The sequence below is a fragment of the Zootermopsis nevadensis genome, unplaced genomic scaffold (assembly GCF_977971745.1).
Source record: "Zootermopsis nevadensis isolate Lab colony 2312 unplaced genomic scaffold, Znev_1.0 Znev_ptg000019l, whole genome shotgun sequence".
Taxonomy (NCBI): Eukaryota; Metazoa; Arthropoda; class Insecta; order Blattodea; family Termopsidae; genus Zootermopsis; species Zootermopsis nevadensis.
Window position 1 is genome coordinate 7443514 of NW_028259151.1, and position 22561 is coordinate 7466074.

The window sequence follows — 22561 nt, forward strand, 5'->3', positions numbered from 1 at the left end:
TTGCGCTGTGTAGTCTGGTCGATGTTAACCAACGTTTCAGAGGTCATACTGCCTCCATCATCAGAGTATAAAGATTCCTATCTTCTGGGTTGTTGCGCTGTGTAGTCTGGTCGATGTTAACCAACGTTTCAGAGGTCATACTGCCTCCGTCATCAGAGTATGAAGATTTCTGTCTTCTGGGTTGTTGCGCTGTGTAGTCTGGTCGATGTTAACCAACGTTTCAGAGGTCATACTGCCTCCGTCATCAGAGTATGAAGATTCCTATCTTCTGGGTTGTTGCGCTGTGTAGTCTGGTCGATGTTAACCAACGTTTCAGAGGTCATACTGCCTCCGTCATCAGAGTATGAAGATTTCTGTCTTCTGGGTTGTTGCGCTGTGTAGTCTGGTCGATGTTAACCAACGTTTCAGAGGTCATACTGCCTCCATCATCAGAGTATAAAGATTCCTATCTTCTGGGTTGTTGCGCTGTGTAGTCTGGTCGATGTTAACCAACGTTTCAGAGGTCATACTGCCTCCGTCATCAGAGTATGAAGATTTCTGTCTTCTGGGTTGTTGCGCTGTGTAGTCTGGTCGATGTTAACCAACGTTTCAGAGGTCATACTGCTTCCGTCATCAGGGCGATGAGTATGAAGATTTCTGTCTTCTGGGTTGTTGCGCTGTGTAGTCTGGTCGATGTTAACTAACGTTTCGGAGGTCATACTGCCTCCGTCATCAGAGTATGAAGATTTCCGTCTTCTGGGTTGTTGCGCTGTGTAGTCTGGTCGATGTTAACCAACGTTTCGGAGGTCATACTGCCTCCGTCATCAGAGTATGAAGATTTCTGTCTTCTGGGTTGTTGCGCTGTGTAGTCTGGTCGATGTTAACCAACGTTTCAGAGGTCATACTGCCTCCGTCATCAGAGTATGAAGATTTCTGTCTTCTGGGTTGTTGCGCTGTGTAGTCTGGTCGATGTTAACCAACGTTTCAGAGGTCATACTGCTTCCGTCATCAGGGCGATGAGTATGAAGATTTCTGTCTTCTGGGTTGTTGCGCTGTGTAGTCTGGTCGATGTTAACCAACGTTTCAGAGGTCATACTGCCTCCGTCATCAGAGTATGAAGATTTCTGTCTTCTGGGTTGTTGCGCTGTGTAGTCTGGTCGATGTTAACCAACGTTTCAGAGGTCATACTGCCTCCGTCATCAGAGTATGAAGATTTCTGTCTTCTGGGTTGTTGCGCTGTGTAGTCTGGTCGATGTTAACCAACGTTTCAGAGGTCATACTGCCTCCGTCATCAGAGTATGAAGATTTCTGTCTTCTGGGTTGTTGCGCTGTGTAGTCTGGTCGATGTTAACCAACGTTTCGGAGGTCATACTGCCTCCGTCATCAGGGCGATAAGTATGAAGATTTCTGTCTTCTGGGTTATTGCGCTGTGTAGTCTGGTCGATGCTAACCAACGTTTCAGAGGTCATACTGCCTCCATCATCAGGGCGATGAATTATTGTACTTTAGAATGAAGCATAAAAAGAGGACATAACAAGTACTAACCGCATCATGTATCCAATTTAACATAAACCAGATCAGCTACTCCTAACTTTTCACACATTCGCTGTGAATCACATTAGTTCAGCGCATCACAGCCTAATCAAGGCCCAAAGACTAGCAATCAAACATGGCGGTAGTGCGAAGCATTTAATGACCTATCCATCAAATTAAACGTACTCAAAATCTGTAATAGTGGACAATGCGCGCAGAAATTGATTACTGAACTGTACATTTAGCCTACGAGTAGCTATTATTTTATATAAATTGAAATAAATATAACGCAAGTAGGTGTCATCAGTTCTTTTCAAAACTTTTTGTTGTACAGTTAAGTGATACCAGTTAATTAACATACGTGATGAAGTTCAGATTTAATATACTGGTTACTGCTTATAAGCCGTAGTTTTATAATAATTACTGGGATGCTGCGTACCATACACCAGAGTGACCTACAGATCTTTATCCAGCTTTTGTATGGGCGATTGTAATAGATTCTCCCAGTTTATGAACTCGCCATATGTATTGGTCTGTATCTCAACACATGACATAACGATACTTCTGAGGAACCCAGGACGTAATTGCGAGGTGTTCTGGTTATAGCAGCCTGTCATTTTAAAATATCCGCTACCCTATGCAAACAATTGGCCTGACTTTACCTGCAGTTTTGTATACTCCTGAAGAACATTTTGAAAGTATTTCAGGGCGTGATGCTGAGAAGAGAATTTGGATCTAGAGGAAGAATGTAACAAGAGGATGAAGACAATTTCAAGACAAGGAACTTCATAATTTTTCCTTTTCTCTATACCAGGTGATTCAAAAAGGACTTTACAACTTTGAAAGTGTATAGAAATTTATTGAGAAAGCTTACAGAATCGGTTCAGGTGTCACTTTGTAGCAAAACAAATCAAGTTTGACTCACGTTGTGCTGTAGTACCGAATTCCGTCACCGCGAGCGCAAGTGGCAGTGCATTTGAAAATGGCTCGAAAATTTTCTCATACCACAGTTAGACGAAGATGACCAAAAAGGACGCATTCACTTCCAGCAAGACGGCGCACCACCTCACTACCTCACAGAAGTCCGGGATTTCCTCAATAACCGTTTCCCAGGTCGGTGGATTGGTCGAACAGGGTCGATAGCATGGCCACCTCGTTCTTCAGATTTTTTCTTATGGGGTTTCATTAAAGATCGTGTGTATGTTCCACCCTTACCTGCCAATCTCACTGAGCTCAAAGTTGCAGAAGTGACACCGGATATGCTGGATCGTGTTTGGCTAGAAATTGATTTCAGGTGGGATGTCTGCAGTATCACCAATGGCAATCACATCGAACCAAAAATGACTATTTGAGGTAAAACTTGATTTGTTTCGCTACAAAATGACACCTCAATCGATTGTGTAAGCCTTCTGAATAAATTTCTATACACTTTCAAAGTTGTAAAGTCCTTTTTTAATCACCCTGTATATTATAAAGATAACAAGATCAAGATGTGTAAGATGGGTTGGACGTGGAAAAGATAGGGAATTTCTTGAGATCAGCTGAGCAAGTTTTGACTTCTGATTCTGAGGAAAAGTGCATACACTTAGTCATGACAACTCTCTCTACATCAATTAAGTCACTTATGTCTGTTTCAGTAGTCAAGGGACGCATGAATTTCTCCGCGTTGTTAACCCGTTACAGTTCTGTGGAAATAATGGGGATGAGGGAAAAGCCAACTTCTTTCTGCCGTGGCCACGATTTCTCTGCCAGCGACTTAAAAATACCTGCTGTTCCTACCAAGACGGCTGGCACTGATGCATGCGTGGATTCCATTTGCATGGATGGCTTAAGGAAAACCTGACAACCCTATCAGGGGAGCTAACCTAATGATCATGGCCGAGGGGGCTGTGTAATACGATGCTCTATTTTACCTTTGCAGACTTAATTTTTATATCGACTGTTATAAAATTTAATAACAGTGACCTTGCTGACAAAACAAAGGCAAATAAAATGTAAAATCTCCAATAGGAAGTTGTAGACGTACATAGAATGATAATATTAAAACGAATCTTAAGATGTGTGGTGTGAAGTGATTAATTTAGGTTAGAAGAGGTTCGAATTGTGGGCTTTTAAACAATTCCCACACGTAATATACTTGTTCTCTGATTGCTGTAGCGGGAATGTCGAACTGTGAAGTCTCGAAGGGAGTAGGAACAATCAGGAAACCTAGATAATTACCGAGTGCGACAGAACCCTGCCTTCCTGCTGCGTAGTGAAGTGACCGAATCAGCTATGTTACATAAAAAATATTCTTAATGATTCTGCAAGTCTTGGCTTCAAATGCTTTACTCCTGTCGGACTACGAATGAATCTAGTTTCATCACAATAGACATATTTAACGGTGCTTTATTGCAATTTAGCAGACCCAAAAGCGTCCTTGTGGCATACATACTGAAGAAACATCAGAATCTAGAGTCATTCAAGCACGGTTATTGTGTCAAACGTGTGGTACGATGCTCGAAAATACAAGATATTTCCGAATATTGCTGTTTTCAAAATTCCTCTTTCAAAATTGAGTTACACGATTCCTCGAGCAGTAGAAACACGTCTGGCTTGTAATCGGAAAGCAGGACTCTGGTCCACGGAATACACTCTACTGAACTCTTGTGGGTTACTTGAATCATTCTCGACAAAAACTGATACAACAGCTTGAAGTAGGCCTCGACCTCTTCCTACCAAATTCTTAAAATTCAGTGTTCACTATTATTCTCATCCAATATTATTAGTCCTTCTGCCATAATTCTTACAATGTTCCCTGTTACTGTGTGCAGTGCTTTAATTTTTAAACCAACTTTCCTCCAGTAGGAAGCATCTGCCTGCATTTGGAACGTCGTCATTCACACCACTGACCCAAAGTAACAACCCATCTCCCCCCCCCCCCGAATGGTTTCTTCTAACCACGTGTTTTATTTTTTAAAGCACAACTGTTAATGTTTAATATTTTTTTTCAACTGGATATTTCAGCGAGTTGTCTGCACAACCCGTGAAAATAAAAATGGCTCGGCGCTGTATCGGACCTAATTATAGCTCTTAACGGTACATTTGTATTTCCACAGATGTTTAGCGGATGGAGGCTAGCGGGGTGGGTCGTTACCGGGGGATCCCCTTGGAGATTGCATAGGAAATTTGTGTTCCGAGATTTTCATGGTCACAGTGCAATAGTGGCGGTATATGGGGGGGGGGGGGCTATATCTGTATTTAACTGCATCTGTTCTGGACAATAGAGGAACGTTCAATAATAAACGGTTTTGCATTTATTATTTGGATCGAAACTTTGAGAGTAATTCGACTGATGAAGCGATAGACTCACTTGGAGTCTATGAAAGTGGTTACGAGAATCGATTCTTAGCTCTGCAAAGCACAATACAAGAAACTGCAAACTAGAGCATGTAGTTTTCTCCTGACTGCTATATAACGGTATAACCAAAGTTGGCAAGCATGTCGGCCGACAAATACATAACAACTTCACAGAAGCCTACCTTCGCCAGGTGACCAGCGCAGTCTTCGGTCAGAGACCATTGTATAGACCATTCTTCAACATACCAGAACAAAAACGTCGATATTCACTGTTTACGGACATACATTTAACTTTACTTAGTTCAATTTAGAACGTCAGCATGTACATTAAAACTGCTTCGTTAACAAGTCTGCATCAAATTCTGAACATTTCTACTTTCCTTGATGTTAATTCTAACGTCACGTCATGTTTGCCTACTGTCAACATAACAGCAGTGTCTATGCCTCGTACGCTTTCTTGTCCGAACTCGTCCTATCTTCATAGTAAAGACCCAGAGTAGTAATGTTGTGGCGTAGATCAGAGGTATTCAACCTTTTTTGTTCGCGTACCCCCAGATATAATTTCTCTTCAACTTTGTACCCCCAAAGTTTTTGGTGTATAATTCAAGTTATACATAGTATATAATCTACATCTAAAATAAATTAAATAAATTTCATTACTGATTATTCAGTGTTTATCATAAAATAATATTTTTTTTAAATTTCACGTACCCCCTAAGATGTCTTCGCGTACCCCCAGATATAATTTCTCTTCAACTTTGTACCCCCCAAAGTTGTTGGTGTATAATTCAAATTATACATAGTATATAATCTACATCTAAAATAAATTAAATAAATTACATTACTGATTATTCAGTGTTTATCATAAAATAATATTTTTTTTTTAAATTTCACGTACCCCCTAAGATGTCTTCGCGTACCCCCAGATATAATTTCTCTTCAACTTTGTACCCCCCAAAGTTGTTGGTGTATAATTCAAATTATACATAGTATATAATCTACATCTAAAATAAATTAAATAAATTACATTACTGATTATTCAGTGTTTATCATAAAATAATTTCTTTTTTTAAATTTCACGTACCCCCTAAGATGTCTTCGCGTATCCCCAGGGGTACGCGTACCCCAGGTTGAATACCACTGGCGTAGATAACCTACCTAGGCCTGGTTTGTCACATGCAGCAACACTGTAATGCATCATTCTGCATACCCATGTTTTGCTCAAATGGAAAACGTACTGACATTCCTATCAGAACACTTTTCCGATTTCAATTTTTATGCTATAACAAATTTGAAGGTTGCTGATAGAATGCGGCATCAAACCCTTGGTTTTCTACAGTAGTTTCATAAATTGCCTTTTCCCAAGACCCCATCAACACAGAATTAATAATTATCCTTCCACCCACACAAATCTCACAGTCAAAACGTCGACAAAACGTTTATAAGTAAGCCAAAATCAAATAAGTTTATGAACTGTTTCCGGAAATCAGAATATTAACGGAGTCGGCCAAAAGTATTTGTTAATGATGAATCAAAACGTGTAAGTCATTATATGCAATGACTGTTTGCCTAACACCCTCATCCAGAGTTCAATGACTGATGTATCGTTGTAACCTTAATTACGTAACGCTGTATTAATATTGCAACTGCTAATGTTTCACAAATGAACATCTTCCCTGTGGAGTGTTGCCTCGTGGTAACCTGCAACCTCCGATGACAATGCTGGTAAGTGAGACAGGCAGCCCAGTTCTGCGTTTCTAAACGCTAATTCATTTTACACAACGTCCCGACAGATTTAGAACTTAAAAAAATAAATGTTGGACGCTTCTGCATTGATACCAGAACGTAAGCCGTTACTGTGAGTATCCTACGAATATTTCAGGGGCTCAGATGAACTTCTGGTTTGTTCTTTTACTGTAGAAGTAGCCTTCGCTGTAAAGTAATGTTAGACCCCGATACAGCGCCACACTCGCACTGTTCCCAGAAAAGCTTCTGAACAGTAATTCCCTGTCATTACAAAGGAAATTCTTAGGAAATGTGCCATTTCCAACTAAACTAACCACCAGGAACAACTTTTCCTTGAGTCCACTGGCGCGACTAGCCGCGTGTCGAGTGTTATCGCGCGCGGCTGTTATTTGTATTGCTTTTTATAGGTGCGAAACCCACTGACGCGGCGCGGCTGCCGCGCCGCGTCAGTGGGTTTCGCACCTATAAAAAGCAATACAAATAACAGCCGCGCGCGATAACACTCGACACGCCGCACGCGGCTAGTCGCGCCAGTGGGTCCCTACACGCTATAAACAAATCGTCAGAGTAATGACAGATGCAGGCGCCTACGAGTAAAATAAGTTGCATCTGTGTGAAGGGAGAAGGGGGCAGTGTGACGAAGCTTGTATACAAAACTTGGCATGTGGACGTATTTTGCTACAGAAACTAAGATTATAGCACGGAGAAGCTGTTACAATCCTGTGAACAACATTTCACACAAAATATGGTATTTTAATGTATTAATAAACAGGAATACGTACATTAAAAATAAAAGAAACTAAATTTACCGCCATCCGGATTTTACGCCAGGACTGATGGAGGACGGAAGGACGCTGTATAGGCGATCGACTGAATTATTATTGCATTACGTCTCCAGCCTTGCCTTAAATTATTCAGAATTCAGCAAGAAATTTGTCAGGTAAATTTTTCTGGTATTGTAAGACTGAAATAGGATGAAGAATCTGCAGGGTTGTATTTAATGGTATCCTATCGTTGTCCAACTTATGGACACGTTGATGAAAAAGTTATTTTCTTTCCTATTATGTGACATCAAGTTTAGCCCCCTCAGTGTTTATGCTCTTCTGAATACGGTAATAAACATTCGGGTTTGATAGAAGGCAGACAATTTGTTGGCCAACTGAGAGACTTCTGCTCAACGCAATCTGCGCAGTGAAGTATCTAGTACCTTCACATACACACGTGTTACTTATCGAGGTCGCGGTCAGGAATATCTTCGAATTCTCTCTGCAATGGCTGCAACTCAAGAATTTCTCTTATATTACCGGTTAGCCTGACTCACCCTAATTATTTTATTTCTTATGTACGTCTTTGCAATAAAACCTCAGTCATAAAGGAAGGGTTGAAGACCTCTCAGCAGCTTCGCAACCTACCTGCAACACACATCAGAAGAAGCAACAGGCCCACTAGCGCCTTCATTAACGTCCAGCGGTAGAGCTCGTAACCAATCACATCCGTCACAACACTGGACGCCATCTTAGAAGTTAGGGTCACTCTTTCACTCACCACACTTCACAACATTAGCAAGGAAAGGACACGTCATGTGAATGACGAAACACATTCGTCTACATGTGTGTCTTCGTTTCATTGCTGAGTTATCCAAAGTAATTAAAATCCTCAAATGAAATATTTTTGAATGTTTACGAGCGAGAAAAATGCTTTTTTCCGTCTTTTCATCGCATCATTTCAACTTTTTATATTCATAATTTATTTTGCAAATGGCGACACGATGATTACTGGGTATAGATATCCTCACTTTCTGCAATTCACTTTCCGTAATAAATTTTGTTAATAGCGTTCCGTAAAATTTAACTACAAATGTGAATGTTAATTATTTCACTATCTCTGCCACTAAAACTATTAAACAGACACTTCAAAACAATTTAACTTTCATTCAGCATGAAATTTCGGTGTATTTACATCGCAGTTTCGCGTTATAAGTGTTTACGATTAACATTTAAACTACTTTAAAACTCATGTTGAATTCAGTTATGATTGTAAAGCGGCCTTAACACTTCTTTTGTTTGAAAACCACAGTCACCTTGCTTCCGCATATATATTTTTGAAGAGATGTACGCGATTGAAACTTAATGATACGTATAAACTGTTGTAAAACTTGTGACAGATGTTCTTCAGCGCAGAAGTATTGAAGCACTCCTCGCTAAGCTTCTCTCGAACCTGTTCTATTGGCGTTCATTCTCGCACTGAAGTCGCTGTTGGAAGAACTCTTCTATCCTCTCTCTTCGCTCAGCTGTTGGGCTCCACGGTTCTGTCGGCTTTCTCCATCTCTACGGTCTGCCTTGCAACAACTGGCCTCATATACGGGCTACGGGCTCAACTCGTTCAACACATAATTCTACATTCTACTCGTGGTTCAGACATTTACACGATTTCTTATTTCATGTGTCATAACCAAAACCGGGAATTACCAGAATCTTAATATCTCTTTCTTTAACTTCAATTTTATTAACCCAAACTTCGTCCAGAAGCTAATTGTCCTCCCACATTTCCGATACTACAGTTCGAGTTTGCATTTTATTTAGAAACGTTACGTATGTGGATGCTTGTCTGCAAACAATGAACTTTCTGTGGGGTATTTTAATGTTGAAACAATACTCGGCTGTGTTTCTATCTCCAGTGAATAGATATTATCTAGTCCAGGGATGGGCAAAGTACAGCTCGTAAAATAAAAGATCACTTCGATCTGGTGCTTATTTATTTATTTATTTATTTCTGAGGATTCTAGGTTACGAGCTGATAAGCTGAACTGATAACCTCCGCTTACACACATGATTATTTGTATGTTTGACAGGAATTTGAAACCAAAAGTTTCATTACCGTGTGCCCGCCATTTAAACCTATCCTAAGCCAGATGAATCCACTTCACATATTTTATTTTTTTAAAATTTTAATTCCTTATATCGTGTCAAATAATCCATTCAAATTCGAGATTCCGTGTATTTTTTCGTTATATTCTAAATTTCTGGAGTGAGAGGTTGTTAGCCCCACCGATCGTCTTCCAGCCTGGGGGGGGGGGGGGGGCATCCCTTGTCTGCTGCCCATGTTGTTGGCTGATTGTCCAATTCATTCGCAGTTCCGTCGTACAAGTTTTATAGCTCATAAGACGATGTCTGGAGTTAGAAAGGCAAATCCGGAAACTGACTCTAGAAATCCCTAACATCCGCAAATCGTGTAGTTTTTCAGGACAATTCTGTGAATTTCATAAGAATCAAATTTTTGTTTGTAAATACTGAGAAGATTGATTCGGGGCTTGTCCTGGGCGGTCGCAAAAAGTGTTGCCTGCTGGTCTCGGAGATTAAGGATTACGCGGAAAAAATTAATAACTCGCAAAGTGGAACAATCGACAGTTACGATGGAACAAAGCCAGAAAAACTGCAGACATTCTAGCTGGAGTGAAATGACCTCTGCTTGAATTCCCTTGTAGCTACATGCATACAGTCTCTTCAGTAACAAATACGAAACAGTAATAAAAAGTGATTTAAATTTGCCGCTAGGCAGAAATTCCACACCTGAAAGAATTATTTTCGAATTCCTTTCTTTGTAAGCGTCTCGATCGGGCATAGTCCTGCTTGAGAAGCACGACGTACATACAGAACAACTTCGAATACGATATTAAAAAAATACAATAAAATCTGGAAGAAAACATCATTTGAAATTTGAAATCTGATAAACATCTGACTAAAAAGTTGCATTTAAGAAATTATATTTAAGTTTATATAATTTTATACACCTGAAGATGGTTCTTTTAGAACTGAAACATGTCGTATAAAAAGTGATATTCTAATGTAAATCGAACATTTCGATAGAGAATATCATTTAATATATTTTAAATATTTAAATGTTAATTTTAGTAATATTTTAATATTTAATAGGAATTTTATTGTGATTTGACTGACAAGATTTAAACAAATATATATTTATCACAATATGACGCAACTTTATCATATCATCTCAAGCTTATAGTTGTTCAGCTGATCAAGAAATCCGTTGTTTCTTTTATGGAACCCTAAGTTTCAATAACTTTTCAGAAGATCCAGCCACTGAACCTATCCGGAGTCAGTTGAAACCAGTTCGTATTCTTAAATCATATTTCTTTGAGATCCATTATAATATTATCTTAGAATCTTAATAATTTCTGTAGAGGAATAATTTTAATTTGAAGTAGTGTACATTGGAAAATGTTCGGACATGTGACGTATGAAATAGTAAAGGAAAATTAAGATTATATGTTTGTAGAAGAAGTCGAATCACCTATTTTTCTTGTGAAGTTTTTAGAAAACGTTTCTGTTTTGTTCTCTTCTGTTTGTTTAGTCTTTGAAGACATGTTTCACGAATTCTGCTTAAATATTACAATCTGTTTGAAACATACAAACATAATTTCTTGCATTTTGCCCCTGCAGATCGACTCCTCGACTCCACCCTCTTCTACCTGAACTTTATACGCCGTTCTTGGCTGATTTCCTGAAACTGAGCAGGTCATTCGATGTCCGCCGTTGCTTTCTACTTCAAGGCTTGCGTGTTTCGCGTCTGAAGGAAATCACGTACGATTGAGCAGCGGTCAGAAACTGGTTACAGCATATCCTACTTTCGATTCAACTCAAGTTCAAGTACATATTTCACATCTACCGGACGTTATGGAACGTAGTTATTAAGTACCTACGTCAGTTCCTTGGTAATTAAGAAACTTTAAACATTTAAATTAAATACTGTGCCGATTAGATTATCAAGCAGTCTGTAATTATATACTACAATGATATGCTATGATTGAGCGTGGAATGCAACAGGTGATTCGCTGGTTTTTCATAGCTTCTCGACATTCTTCAAGTGAAACTGGTTGGGGGGGGGGGGGGGAACAATGGCCGAAGTTGGTGAAATACGTAATTACGAGCAGAACTATTCGTTCAGAGTTATGCTTTCTGGCACAGTCGTCCTCCATTTTGTTATTCATAAATGTCATTGTGCAAGTGATAAGTTGTCTAGAAATGTGTTCTTAAATAATTATTATATTTTTTTTACCGTCAAATCACAATAAAATAGTAAGATAAGATAATTAAAATGATTAAAATATCATCTTATCTTCCATATCGAGCATTCGATTTACATCGGAACATTCACAACATGTTTCGGTTTATCAAACCGTCATCAGGTGTAAATTATAAACTTTTAAACTCAAATTACAATTATTTATAGTTTTTACAATTTTATACTTTTATCATCTTTCTCAGTATATTTGTGTTCTTATTTCGTAATCGTGGGTTACCGGGTTTGAATCTTGATTCTGGATCAACAACATTATTTAGATATCCGTCTTCTGGGTTATTGCATTCTTTCAGCTGGTAAAAACATTCCTCACTTTTAATAAAACCTTGAATATAATTACCGTGTTTACAGACGCTCCCCGTTGGACCCAGATTAATTTGATCCTTGCCTTCTTATCCTGATGATGAAGGCAGCAAGCACCTCTGAAACATTGGTAAACTTCTGCGAGAACATCAAATTGTTCTTAATTTGGTTTCGCTTAGTTTCCAGACTCGCGCTGTGAACGTTTTCCGCCTCCAGCCTTTTCCTAGGTAAAAGCAGATTTGTAGCAATTTACTGAACTTCCCAACTCTTACTGTGTTATTATTTCGAAGTGCTCGTTAACGTTGGCCAGAAAGTAGGACTCCCTGCGATGTGTTTCGCCGCCACCTGCCAACCGTCACCGTTCCTCCCGGACATGAATGACTTCTTTGTCGTGGGGTAATGCCCAGGAATCAGTGGCGTGAAGATCCTTCAAGCAGTCACAGAACGTACCAGTCTGCTTGAATCTCTTTGTTTCTTGGTTTACTTTTAAGACAAAGTATCATAAGATGATATAGTTGCGTCATATTGTGAAAATATATATATTTAATTAATTATTCTTGTCCGTCTAATCACAATTTAAAATTTAAAATTAAGATAATTAAAATATCATGTGATGTTCCTATCGAAACATTCGATTTACATTTAGAACATCTTTTTCTTACGACATGTTTCGGTTCTTAAATGAACCATCTTCAGGTGTATAAAAATTAATTAAAATTATATAAACTTAAAACTTAATCATAATTTCTTATATGCAACTTTTTTTATAGTTGTTTAACAGTTAATAGTGATGTTCACTTCCAGATTCCATTTTAATATATTTGAAGTTGTTTTACATATGTGCGTCGTGTTTAAGTAAACTTTTTTGTTGGTGAATGTTTTTGTTGTTGTTCTTACGTCGGCCAAAGATGAGAGGTGTAGATGAGTTCCGATGTGTCTGGAAGTATTAAATTTAAATTTTAAATTGTGATTAGACGGACAAGAATAATTAATTAAATAGACAAAGTATCAGATGCACACGTTGGATTTTTGAGGGTTAAATAAAAGATGGCGATGAATGATAAATTGTATTGTATGTAGAAAGTAACAGTCGTGATCATCTTCAGTTACTACCCACGAAACGTTCAAAAGTCCAGGCAGAGATATTTACCGAGGACCTCTAGAACATTAAAAAAATTAAAAAATGTTCACTTAACTGAGCCGGTCGTTTATGCTTTAGTTACATTTACCCGAATATAAGACGATGAACTTTATCTAATTTAGAATTTTAAAAAGGCGACCTCGTGTGAACAAGCTAACGAACCTTCGGGTTTTATAAAATGCAGACAATTTTTGACTGTCTGAGAAAATTTTATCTTCACAAGTCAGTTGGTTGATTATTATAAAACGTGGTATTTATTTAGTCTTTATAATATTATTATTTAATTTACAGACCGATTATAAAAAACCACTACAAACATTTCACCCACGCAAGATCACGCTATACGCGACTTACATTTACGAAACAACATTGAATGTGATAACAAAGTACAATTGATCTAGAAGAGGATAACTTTCCGATATTTAATGGACATCTGACGAAGGATTGCATTTAGAATATTACGTTTGAATTTATATCGATTATACACCTGAAGATGGTTCATTGAAAACCGAAACATGTCGTGAAAAATATGATGCTGTAATTGTAAATCGAACATTTCGATAGAAAGAGCATAATTTTAATATATTTTAAATATTAAATGTTAATTGTAGTAATAATATTTTAATATTTTAATATTTAATAAAATATGTTATTGTGATTAGACGGTTAAAATTAAACAAGTGGTACAAAAAGTTAAATCCTAGCTTCGTACACTTAAATTTTTTACAACAACTAACAACACGATGGACGCACTAACTTTCGAGGTGGAAGTGACACTAGTGTTCTCAATGCCTGTAGAATTCTGAAATTATGTGTTTTTATACATCATAAAGAATACGAACATTTTTTTTAGAAAGTAAATCAGCATAACGGCAAAAATGTCCTTTAACATTCATTTTTACAACCATCAGAACCCACAAAGCCCATCACTTGACACAATCTTCAACCAGTTTCATTCACCTCCCGCCCTGCTTAAATCTTAAATTAGTCTTCCTCCTCGAACTTGACAGTTTGTCTACCCACAGAGGTTTTTACGTTAATGTTATATGAATTTCTTATCTCCCCATTCCATATACATGCCTTTTCTGTTTTAATCTCATTCATTTCGCCACGCTTATCACTGTGTATAATCTCCAGGAAGTCGGGATGAGTGTTTCAGTACATACAAGATTACCATCAATGACTGAAGACCTCCAATCTTCCTCAGAAGTTCTCAACGCTTCCAGCACTCGGGAAAGTGTTTAATGTGTTCTTGTCTCTCGTCATGCGCTATTTTATATGATGAATTTTATGCAGATCACCATACCGAGTAAGTTATTTATGATTTGTATTCGGGAGTGTCCGGTTCGAATCTCGACAACAGGAACACCAAATGAAAATTCTTTGTTGTTTTACTCAGTTTCTTAGGGCGAGAAATAAACATGAAATATATGTAATCCCTTCTTCGAATCTCTTCAATTTTATTGAACGTAATTAGGACTCCTGCCTTGTATTCGGGAGGTTCTGTTTTCAAACGTCTGCTCGTAGATACTGACTGATATTTTTCATTGAATGCCAGGATAATACCTTAACTTGGGCTACCAAATTATCATTCATTAATCATCGTGCCGTTGGATGCTATGCAGTCTGAGATATTGACAGCATCGTTAAATACAAATAGCAAACAGGTAATCTAAAATGTTTTATGAATTGCGTAGATTATATGGAAACGAATTAGACGCGAGAGATTTCATAAGTGACCTAACTCCTTGGAGCTTACACATTCCTGAGAAACTTTCTTTCATCTGGTCAAGAAACTCGGCAGTTTTAATAGAACGTGAAGGTTCGTTTCTGTAATGAAACCAGTCCACACGCGGATGAATATCGTACGTCCATCCGAGCCTACACCTTTCACGTGTCCTCTTCCCTTCGAGTTTCCGGACCGAAGTATGCATTGAATATGACTGTCTTCTGGGTTGTCGCGTCATGTAGTCTCGTAGAATCTGACAGTTTTAATTAAACCGGCCGCTGGTGAATACCCGAAATCTCGTAAAATATATACATTTATCACAAGCGGTACGTCCTACGACCATTTCTCCATCCTTGATCTTATTATCCTGCAGAAATCTCAGTCTGACGCTTTACCTGTGGCACTAACCTGTCTCAAGAAATGCTGGAATCATTAAACTTAACAGGACGCAGAAACAAACTATTATTATTCCTGCATTATCCTGAAGATATATAAATCGATAAATAAGTGTAAAAATTAAATCGTCCCTGGTATTTTTTTAAGCAACATCAAGTGAAGATGTACAGAGGTGTGTGGTTATACGAGGTGCGATCGGAAAGTTTCAAGACTGTGTCAATAGAGGGCGAACCGGATGTAGTACGAGCTTCTGCCGCTAGGGGGTGCGGCCTACATTCATAGTGAATCAGTGTGCCAGCCGGCATCATCGAATTAGCATTTGTTTCTTAGTTACAGGCGTTTTGGTAGTGCATTACACCGACCCTCCTGCGATTTCGGAATGGCGTGTGCATCAAATTTTGCCAAAGACTCGCCAAAACGACTACGGAAACCTATGAAATGCTAAAGCAAGCATTTGGGGAGTCGAACTCCGGCTAGTATCATAATCATTACACTGGCTGGCCTACTGGCTTCTACGATCTATAAAAGTAAATAGATGAACAGAATTTGCCTTGGATTGGATTGAACTTTTTCCCTGTGTTTCTACTCTACAACCAGTTGAGGCTGTTGTTCTGCACGCCACTGATTGTGAACGCGCGCAGGAGAAAGTCTGACTATGATGTCAGTCACGGATATACTCTTCGCCTTTATCCGGAGTCACTTTATGAATTGACCGGATATCTGACGAACTCTATTAGAATGCGGATGGGCCATTTTCACTTTCCATTCACTACTTTCTTAAGAAACTTTTGGGATTTACCCAAATAAACTCATTGGTTGTGAAGAGCATATGAAGTAAATGGTCCTTGTTCCACTTGCGTTGTTTCAGGACTCTTTGCTTTGAGGAAGGACAATATTAAGGCGATCTAAAACTGTGCATTAAGAAACACAAACACCGGCTACAAAATTCTTTATTCGATACAGTAATCAGTCATCTTCTGGTATCGGTTTCTATAATTTATTCCCTGAAATTAAGAACACCTGTACAACGCCGGCTGAAGCTTGTTTATTTAATACGCTGAGAAATTTTTAATATATTTAATTTATTATATAATCTTTTTAACACATTTGTCTACAAGTTTTTGATAAATACGTATCATTAAACTGTTTTTTTTTCTATTCTTCAACATTTTCCTACGCCTATTGGTTAAAAAGTCGTAGCGCTTCGAACACTGGATCTACTTCCGTCAGTGCATCCTGTTTTGTTGATCAGGGTTGTTACGTCTCTTTCTTGAGCCCTGAAACTTACTGTCTCCATCTTCAGCATTGAATATGGAGACAATATGTTTCTCCAGGAATTCTCACTCTCAGCGTCAGGGGAAAATCCCTTTGTACCGAAATGATGAAAAGTTAAACGTGCTCTGGAACTAATTTGGACTCGACATGGCTCAGTACTGAGCTTAGAGACACGTCTTCCTTCAGAACTAGCTCTGTTTTTCTCTCCTAGTTTTTGTTTCACGATCCGCCACTAATTCTTTTTGGGATTTTCGTTCATTTCTGATATATTTTACTAATCCCCTCGTAAAACGCAATTGACGTTGTGGTGGATTGGATTATCTTTTTCGAGAAGAAACCTTCCTGTTATGTGTACTTGTCTTATTTTTGTAACAGGCTGAATTATTAACTAAATGAAAGTAAGGACCAGTTATACGAGGCGCGTCCCAAAAGTAAGTTTCCCTGGGGCCGTTTACAGAAACAAAACACAATTTCATGGTAATATTTATTGCAACAGATACAGCAAGTGTCCAGCTATTTTTCAACATATTCGCCACCGGAATTGAGACATTTGTCATACCGTGGGACCAACTTTTCAATACCTGTGTCGTAGAAGTCTGCCGCCTGGGATTGGAACCACTGTGTGACAACCATCTCCGCCTCTCTGTCTTTCTCAAAACGCTGACGCTGACCGGACAGGAATTTCTTGAAGTGTAGGAAAAGATGGAAATCACTGGGAGCGAGGTCCGGGCTGTAGGGTGAATGATTAAACACCTCCCAGCTGAACTCCTGCAGGAGACTTGCTGTCCGTCGAGCCGTGTGCGGCCTAGCGTTATCACTGACCGCACTTCACAGTCGGCGGGAGCTGGAATAAGAACCTCCATCTTCAACAGCTGCAACGATGCTAATGTGAGAGCGCGGGAAGTACCGTTAGTGCATGCGCCATGCTACGTCATTGCTCTATCACGTACGCACAGTCGCTTCGCTCAATATAAGGTTTGCTAGCTGTGGGACGAGTGGGAAACTTGCTTTGTGGACGCGCCTCGTATTATACTAATCCCCTCGTAAAACGCAATTGACGTTGTGGTGGATTGGATTATCTTTTTCGAGAAGAAACCTTCCTGTTATGTGTACTTGTCTTATTTTTGTAACAGGCTGAATTATTAACTAAATGAAAGTAAGGACCAGTTATACTTAAGGCTGACTTATGACACGGAAATGAGATTTTAAAAAGCACGGAATTGAATTCCTCGACCACACGCGCGCCTTAATGACATCAGCTGTTCGCGTTATCAAACTCACCGGAGTAGTTGGGCGCCGAGTATATGGTGACTAACCGGCGTGAAAATCTACCGCCCGAACAAATTATAAATACCATCGGTACGTACTGTTAATATGTTTTAAATACGATTCTGGCAATATTTTAGGCTCAGAAAAGCGCTTATTATGCAATCCTTACATTTTAAAAAAGGATGCCTGTGCTAAGATAGTGCTTTATTAAACTTTTGATAGGCAAGGATCTATGTAGTCACGGAAATAATCATTTATGGTTGCGTACGAATGTTTTGACATACCATTCTCGCAAAATGGGAATTATTCATTGTTTGTTTTTGTATTTGATTGCCTCGGTTGCTCCGTGCTGTGAGCACATGTACCCCTGAAAGATGTACGTTTAGACTGTACGCATTGCAGACGTGTCGGAGAAGTTGCCGTGTCGGTTAGGCGTTGAATACAGGAATGAATCAAATGACGTAAACAAATTGAAGAGAGAAAGTTAACAATACAAGGAATGAACCACAGTTAAATAATGCATAAATCACTGTTCTTAGATCTGGAAGAAAACACAACACATCATGGTTACAAATACAAGTATATTAATTATATTCAGGAAAATTATTGTTCTTTGTTCTGAGAACCAATTGAAACATGAATTGATTCTCTGATCGATGTAAAGGGTAACGAATAGAAAACAGTAACATATGTAGTTAGAGCCATAAGGGTTAATATTTCCCTCAAGAATTTGATGTAGAAAAAGTAATATAAAAATATTTTTGAATATTTAGTGGCGGGTCTTGAGCTGGGCTAATCGCCCATCTTTGTCTTTCCAAATGTCTAACGGGTTGATAATTTTACATGCACTAAGGCCTAATACGTGAAATGGGAAAAAAAAAACATATCTGATGGGAGAACAGTAAAGTTGCGATTAGCTGCACAAATGGCTAAGATGGGGGGAGACAAAGAATGCACACGAAATTTCTGTGGGAGAAAACGTCCAGTTGTAAGATTGAAAAGGATGTCTGAGGATAATATTAATCTAGCCAATGGCTGATTATCTAAAAGTTAATGGCAATTATTAATGAATTATAGAATATTATACTAGACGTTTATATTTGATTGACAATACGTTTCGGGAGATAGCTCTGCAACCGTCTTCAGGCGGTGGCAGTGGTTGAGATCGAATCTGGTGACTGCCCAACACTAAGTTTGGATAAAACCACGCAACGTCCTGCTGGTAAATTGGGAAGTTAACTGTGGTCTAAATGGCGGGTCGCAGGTCGCATACAGCCCGAGGCAACTTGTAACCAGGTCCGCGTAATTATTTAATTTGTTACTACAAACTACTAATTGTTTCCTCGTCTGTTAATTTATGTTCAAGTACCACTCATGCTATTGACTTTAAAATACTATCGCAAAATGTAACTTTTCCAGGTAAAAATCCTTCAGATACAATATTTAACTCTACAGTAATTTGTGTATATTTAAATAAATTTATATTTTAGCATACGAGGTGCGATCGGAAAGTTTCCAGGCTGTGTCAATAGAGGGCGAACCGGATGTAGTACGAGCTTCTGCCGCTAGGGGGTGCGACCTACATTCATAGTGAATCAGTGTGCCAGCCGGCATCATCGAATTAGCATTTGTTTCTTAGTTACGGGCGTTTTGGTAGTGCATTACACCGACCCTCCTGCGATTTCGGAATGGCGTGTGCATCAAATTTTGCCAAAGACTCGCCAAAACGGCTACGGAAACCTATGAAATGCTAAAGCAAGCATTTGGGGAGTCCGCAATGGGACGTGCACAAACTTTTGTGTGGCATTCACGTTTTAAAAATGGCCGAACCTCTGTCGATGATGACGAGCGTTCTGGACGACCATCTTCGAGCACAACGCCCGAAAATGTTACGAAGATTCGGCAGGCCATTCACGAAGATCGACGTCGTACCATCAACGACTTGTGCGACATTGTTGGGATAGGCTATGGGACCTGTCAGCTGATTCTAAAGGAAGAACTCCACATGCGACGCATCCTGCCTGAGGACCAGAAGCAGAATCGACTTCTCGTTTGTCATTAGCTCAAAGATCTTGCAAGAACCGACCCCAACTTCTTTTCTAAGCTCCGTGTGACTTCTTCCTCTTCCCAAAGATGAAAATTCAGCTAAAGGGAAGGAGATTTGAGACGATAGAAGAGATTCAGGCAGAATCGCAGATGGTGCTTGACAGGCTGACAAAGAAAGATTTCCAGGGATGCTTCCAGGCTTGGCAGCGGCGCTGGGATCGTTGTGTTCACTCCCAGGGGAACTACTTCGAGGGTGATGGATGAATTTAATACCTGAGATAAGTGTACGGGTTTTTATAGGCGCAGTCTTGAAACTTTCCGATCGCACCTTGTATAGGCATACAATGGCAATTTGTCATATTCTAATATGTCCAATTATAGTTAATGATAAAGGAATTCACACGGCGTCACAACCCATAAGAGCATCTGCTATAATATTCTTGTTATTCCCGACACGTAATCATTTCTTGATTCCGCAATACGACCACCTGTCGTAAAGTTTGTGCTTTATAACACATAACTTCGAAGTTATGATGTAGTAAACTTTTCTGTAACTAACTGGCCAATTAACATCTGAAATTATTCTGACTGCTCAGATTCAAGGTCATGTGTGTGACCTTCTAAGACTGAATTGTGCGATATAAGCTCGTCTAGCCAGTCCGACGGGATGAAATCCTATAGTTCGTGTTTTACTTTGTTTTTCCCCAGACTCAATCCACTGTTGGGAAGTAAACTTGTTTTTATTCATCACCAGCTTACGAAATGTTGATTCAATAACGACTGTGAAGTGTCCTTCAAATTCGGAGGATGAGATTAACGTTTCACGGAAACTTTGATTGAAAATACGAGTAGATTAATAGCATCAGTCGGTCGAAATTTAAGGGGGAGAGAATGTCAGTGTGGTTTTGTCATAAAATCTATTTGGTAAATCACCGCACATTAGTTATGTTATGTTCTGGTTTGTTTAGTTGATTTTAAACCTACAAGGACTTACGTGCGATGAGTAATTTAAGGAGAGATGAATTTGTGTGTCTACGCGTGTAGTAAGACGAAGATTAAATAAAAAATAGTGTGATATTGGGTTTATCCATATTTTGCAGTTAGTGCCAGTAACAGTTACTTTTTGGCGTGTAAGGAGCTTGGTCAGTATAAGGATAAGTGTTATTCATAATGCAGAATTTTTAAAGACAGTTTTACTAACCAAGTGGAGTTAGTTAAGGCTTTAATTTAAAAGAAGGATACGAATTATTATTTTTATTTAGTGTTCTGTCTGACGACAGGTCCATATGAACAGGATCCTTCCATCCTTTTCTCGGACTGGGACCTGTTCATATAAGTTCTTGGCAGATGATCCAGAAGTGGTTTGCCATTGCCTTCTTCTGTGTGTGAATGGAGTAATTGTTGGGATGCCACGGAGGAAAACTCCGTGTTGCCTAGACCACGGCCTTGCCCAGCACAAGTTATAAATTCGGGCACCGCCGGGAATCGAATCCGAGACCCCAGGATTACAAGGCCAGCGTTCTAACCGCTAGACCACCGTGGCGGTGATACGAATTATCGGAAGTAAATTCCTGTCAAAGAGAGAATGTTGATAATTTAATAATATTTATGATATGACATTACAAATACGCAAAAATTTTCACGTTTTTGTGAATCAACATTTGATAATAAAATCTTTCCAACAGTTTAAATTTGTAGTGAATAATATCTTATTTTATCTTTCCCTCTGTCTTTGTGGTGCAGGATATTCTTTGAAAAGTCGATTTTTAATCGGCTTGTCAAAGAATAACCGACTTTCTTTATGTAACCCGAAGGTTCATCACCGTGTTGACAGAAGCCCATCGCCGGACTGTATCCTCAATTCGCTTCATCAATTATCCTTACTCCTTCGCCAAGGTCTCCCCAGCAGGCTCCTCCCTTCAGGCCTCCGGCCAATACCCCGTAACAACCCTCTCTCAAGCATGTCTAATGTCCCGCTATCCTAATCCTCCTCGATTCAAATCCAAGTTCGTCTATGTTACATACATTCATTTCATTACGTTGATTCAGTTGTATTTTTGTTCTTAATTTTACGTTTATGTTTGAATTAGGTGTTTCCGTTTAACATTGTTCTTGACATAAGGAGTTGGTTCTTATGCGATTTACATTGATTCCATAATTGGAATTACGACACAAAAATGACAATGTATTGGATGAAGAAATAGCATTCACAGGATTTGTGCAAAGATGAAAGAGTTCTGATGTATAAAGTGAAGCTTGCGCGACGACCGAAGTCGATGAAAGCGTTCGTTACAAGCCCCTGCCATCTATTGGCTGCTTACGTAACTTCATGCAACAGTTGCAGAGTTACATAATTTTCCCTGTAGTTTTGTATGGATGTGAAACTTGGTCTCTCACACAAAGGGAGAAACGTAGACTGAGGGTGTTTGAGAATATTTGGACCGAAGAGGTATGAATTACTGGGAAGCTGGAGAAAGTTGTATAATGAGGAACTTCAAATGGCCCCTCACCAAATATAATTAGACAGACCAAGTCAAGGAGGGTGTGATGGGTAGGGCATGTAGCCCGCATGGGAGAGAAGAGTAATGCATACAAGATTTTTGTGGGTGAACCATAAGGAAAGGGACCACTGGGAAGACCTAGACATAAGTAGGTGATAATATTAAAATTGATCTTTGAAAAATAGGATGGGTTGGTATGGACTG

At 39.0% G+C, this 22561-nt stretch overlaps 2 protein-coding genes across 3 annotated transcripts in view; one reads left to right on the top strand and one right to left on the bottom strand.

Moving 5' to 3' along the window:
• Positions 1–8856, bottom strand: part of pwn (calcium-binding EGF-like domain-containing protein pawn) — a 45185-nt gene extending 36329 nt beyond the window's left edge. Inside the window, exon 1 of one of the 2 annotated variants that reach the window (XM_087351607.1) lies at positions 8010–8856. In XM_087351607.1, the coding sequence (XP_087207733.1) occupies positions 8010–8112 (103 nt within the window). In that variant the 5' untranslated portion in view covers positions 8113–8856. The remainder of the gene's footprint in view (positions 1–8009) is intronic. The other variant, XM_087351608.1, reaches the window with a different exon arrangement.
• Positions 1–22561, top strand: part of Cdk4 (Cyclin-dependent kinase 4) — a 184485-nt gene that overhangs the window by 27626 nt on the left and 134298 nt on the right. The gene's annotated exons all lie outside the window — the stretch shown is intronic.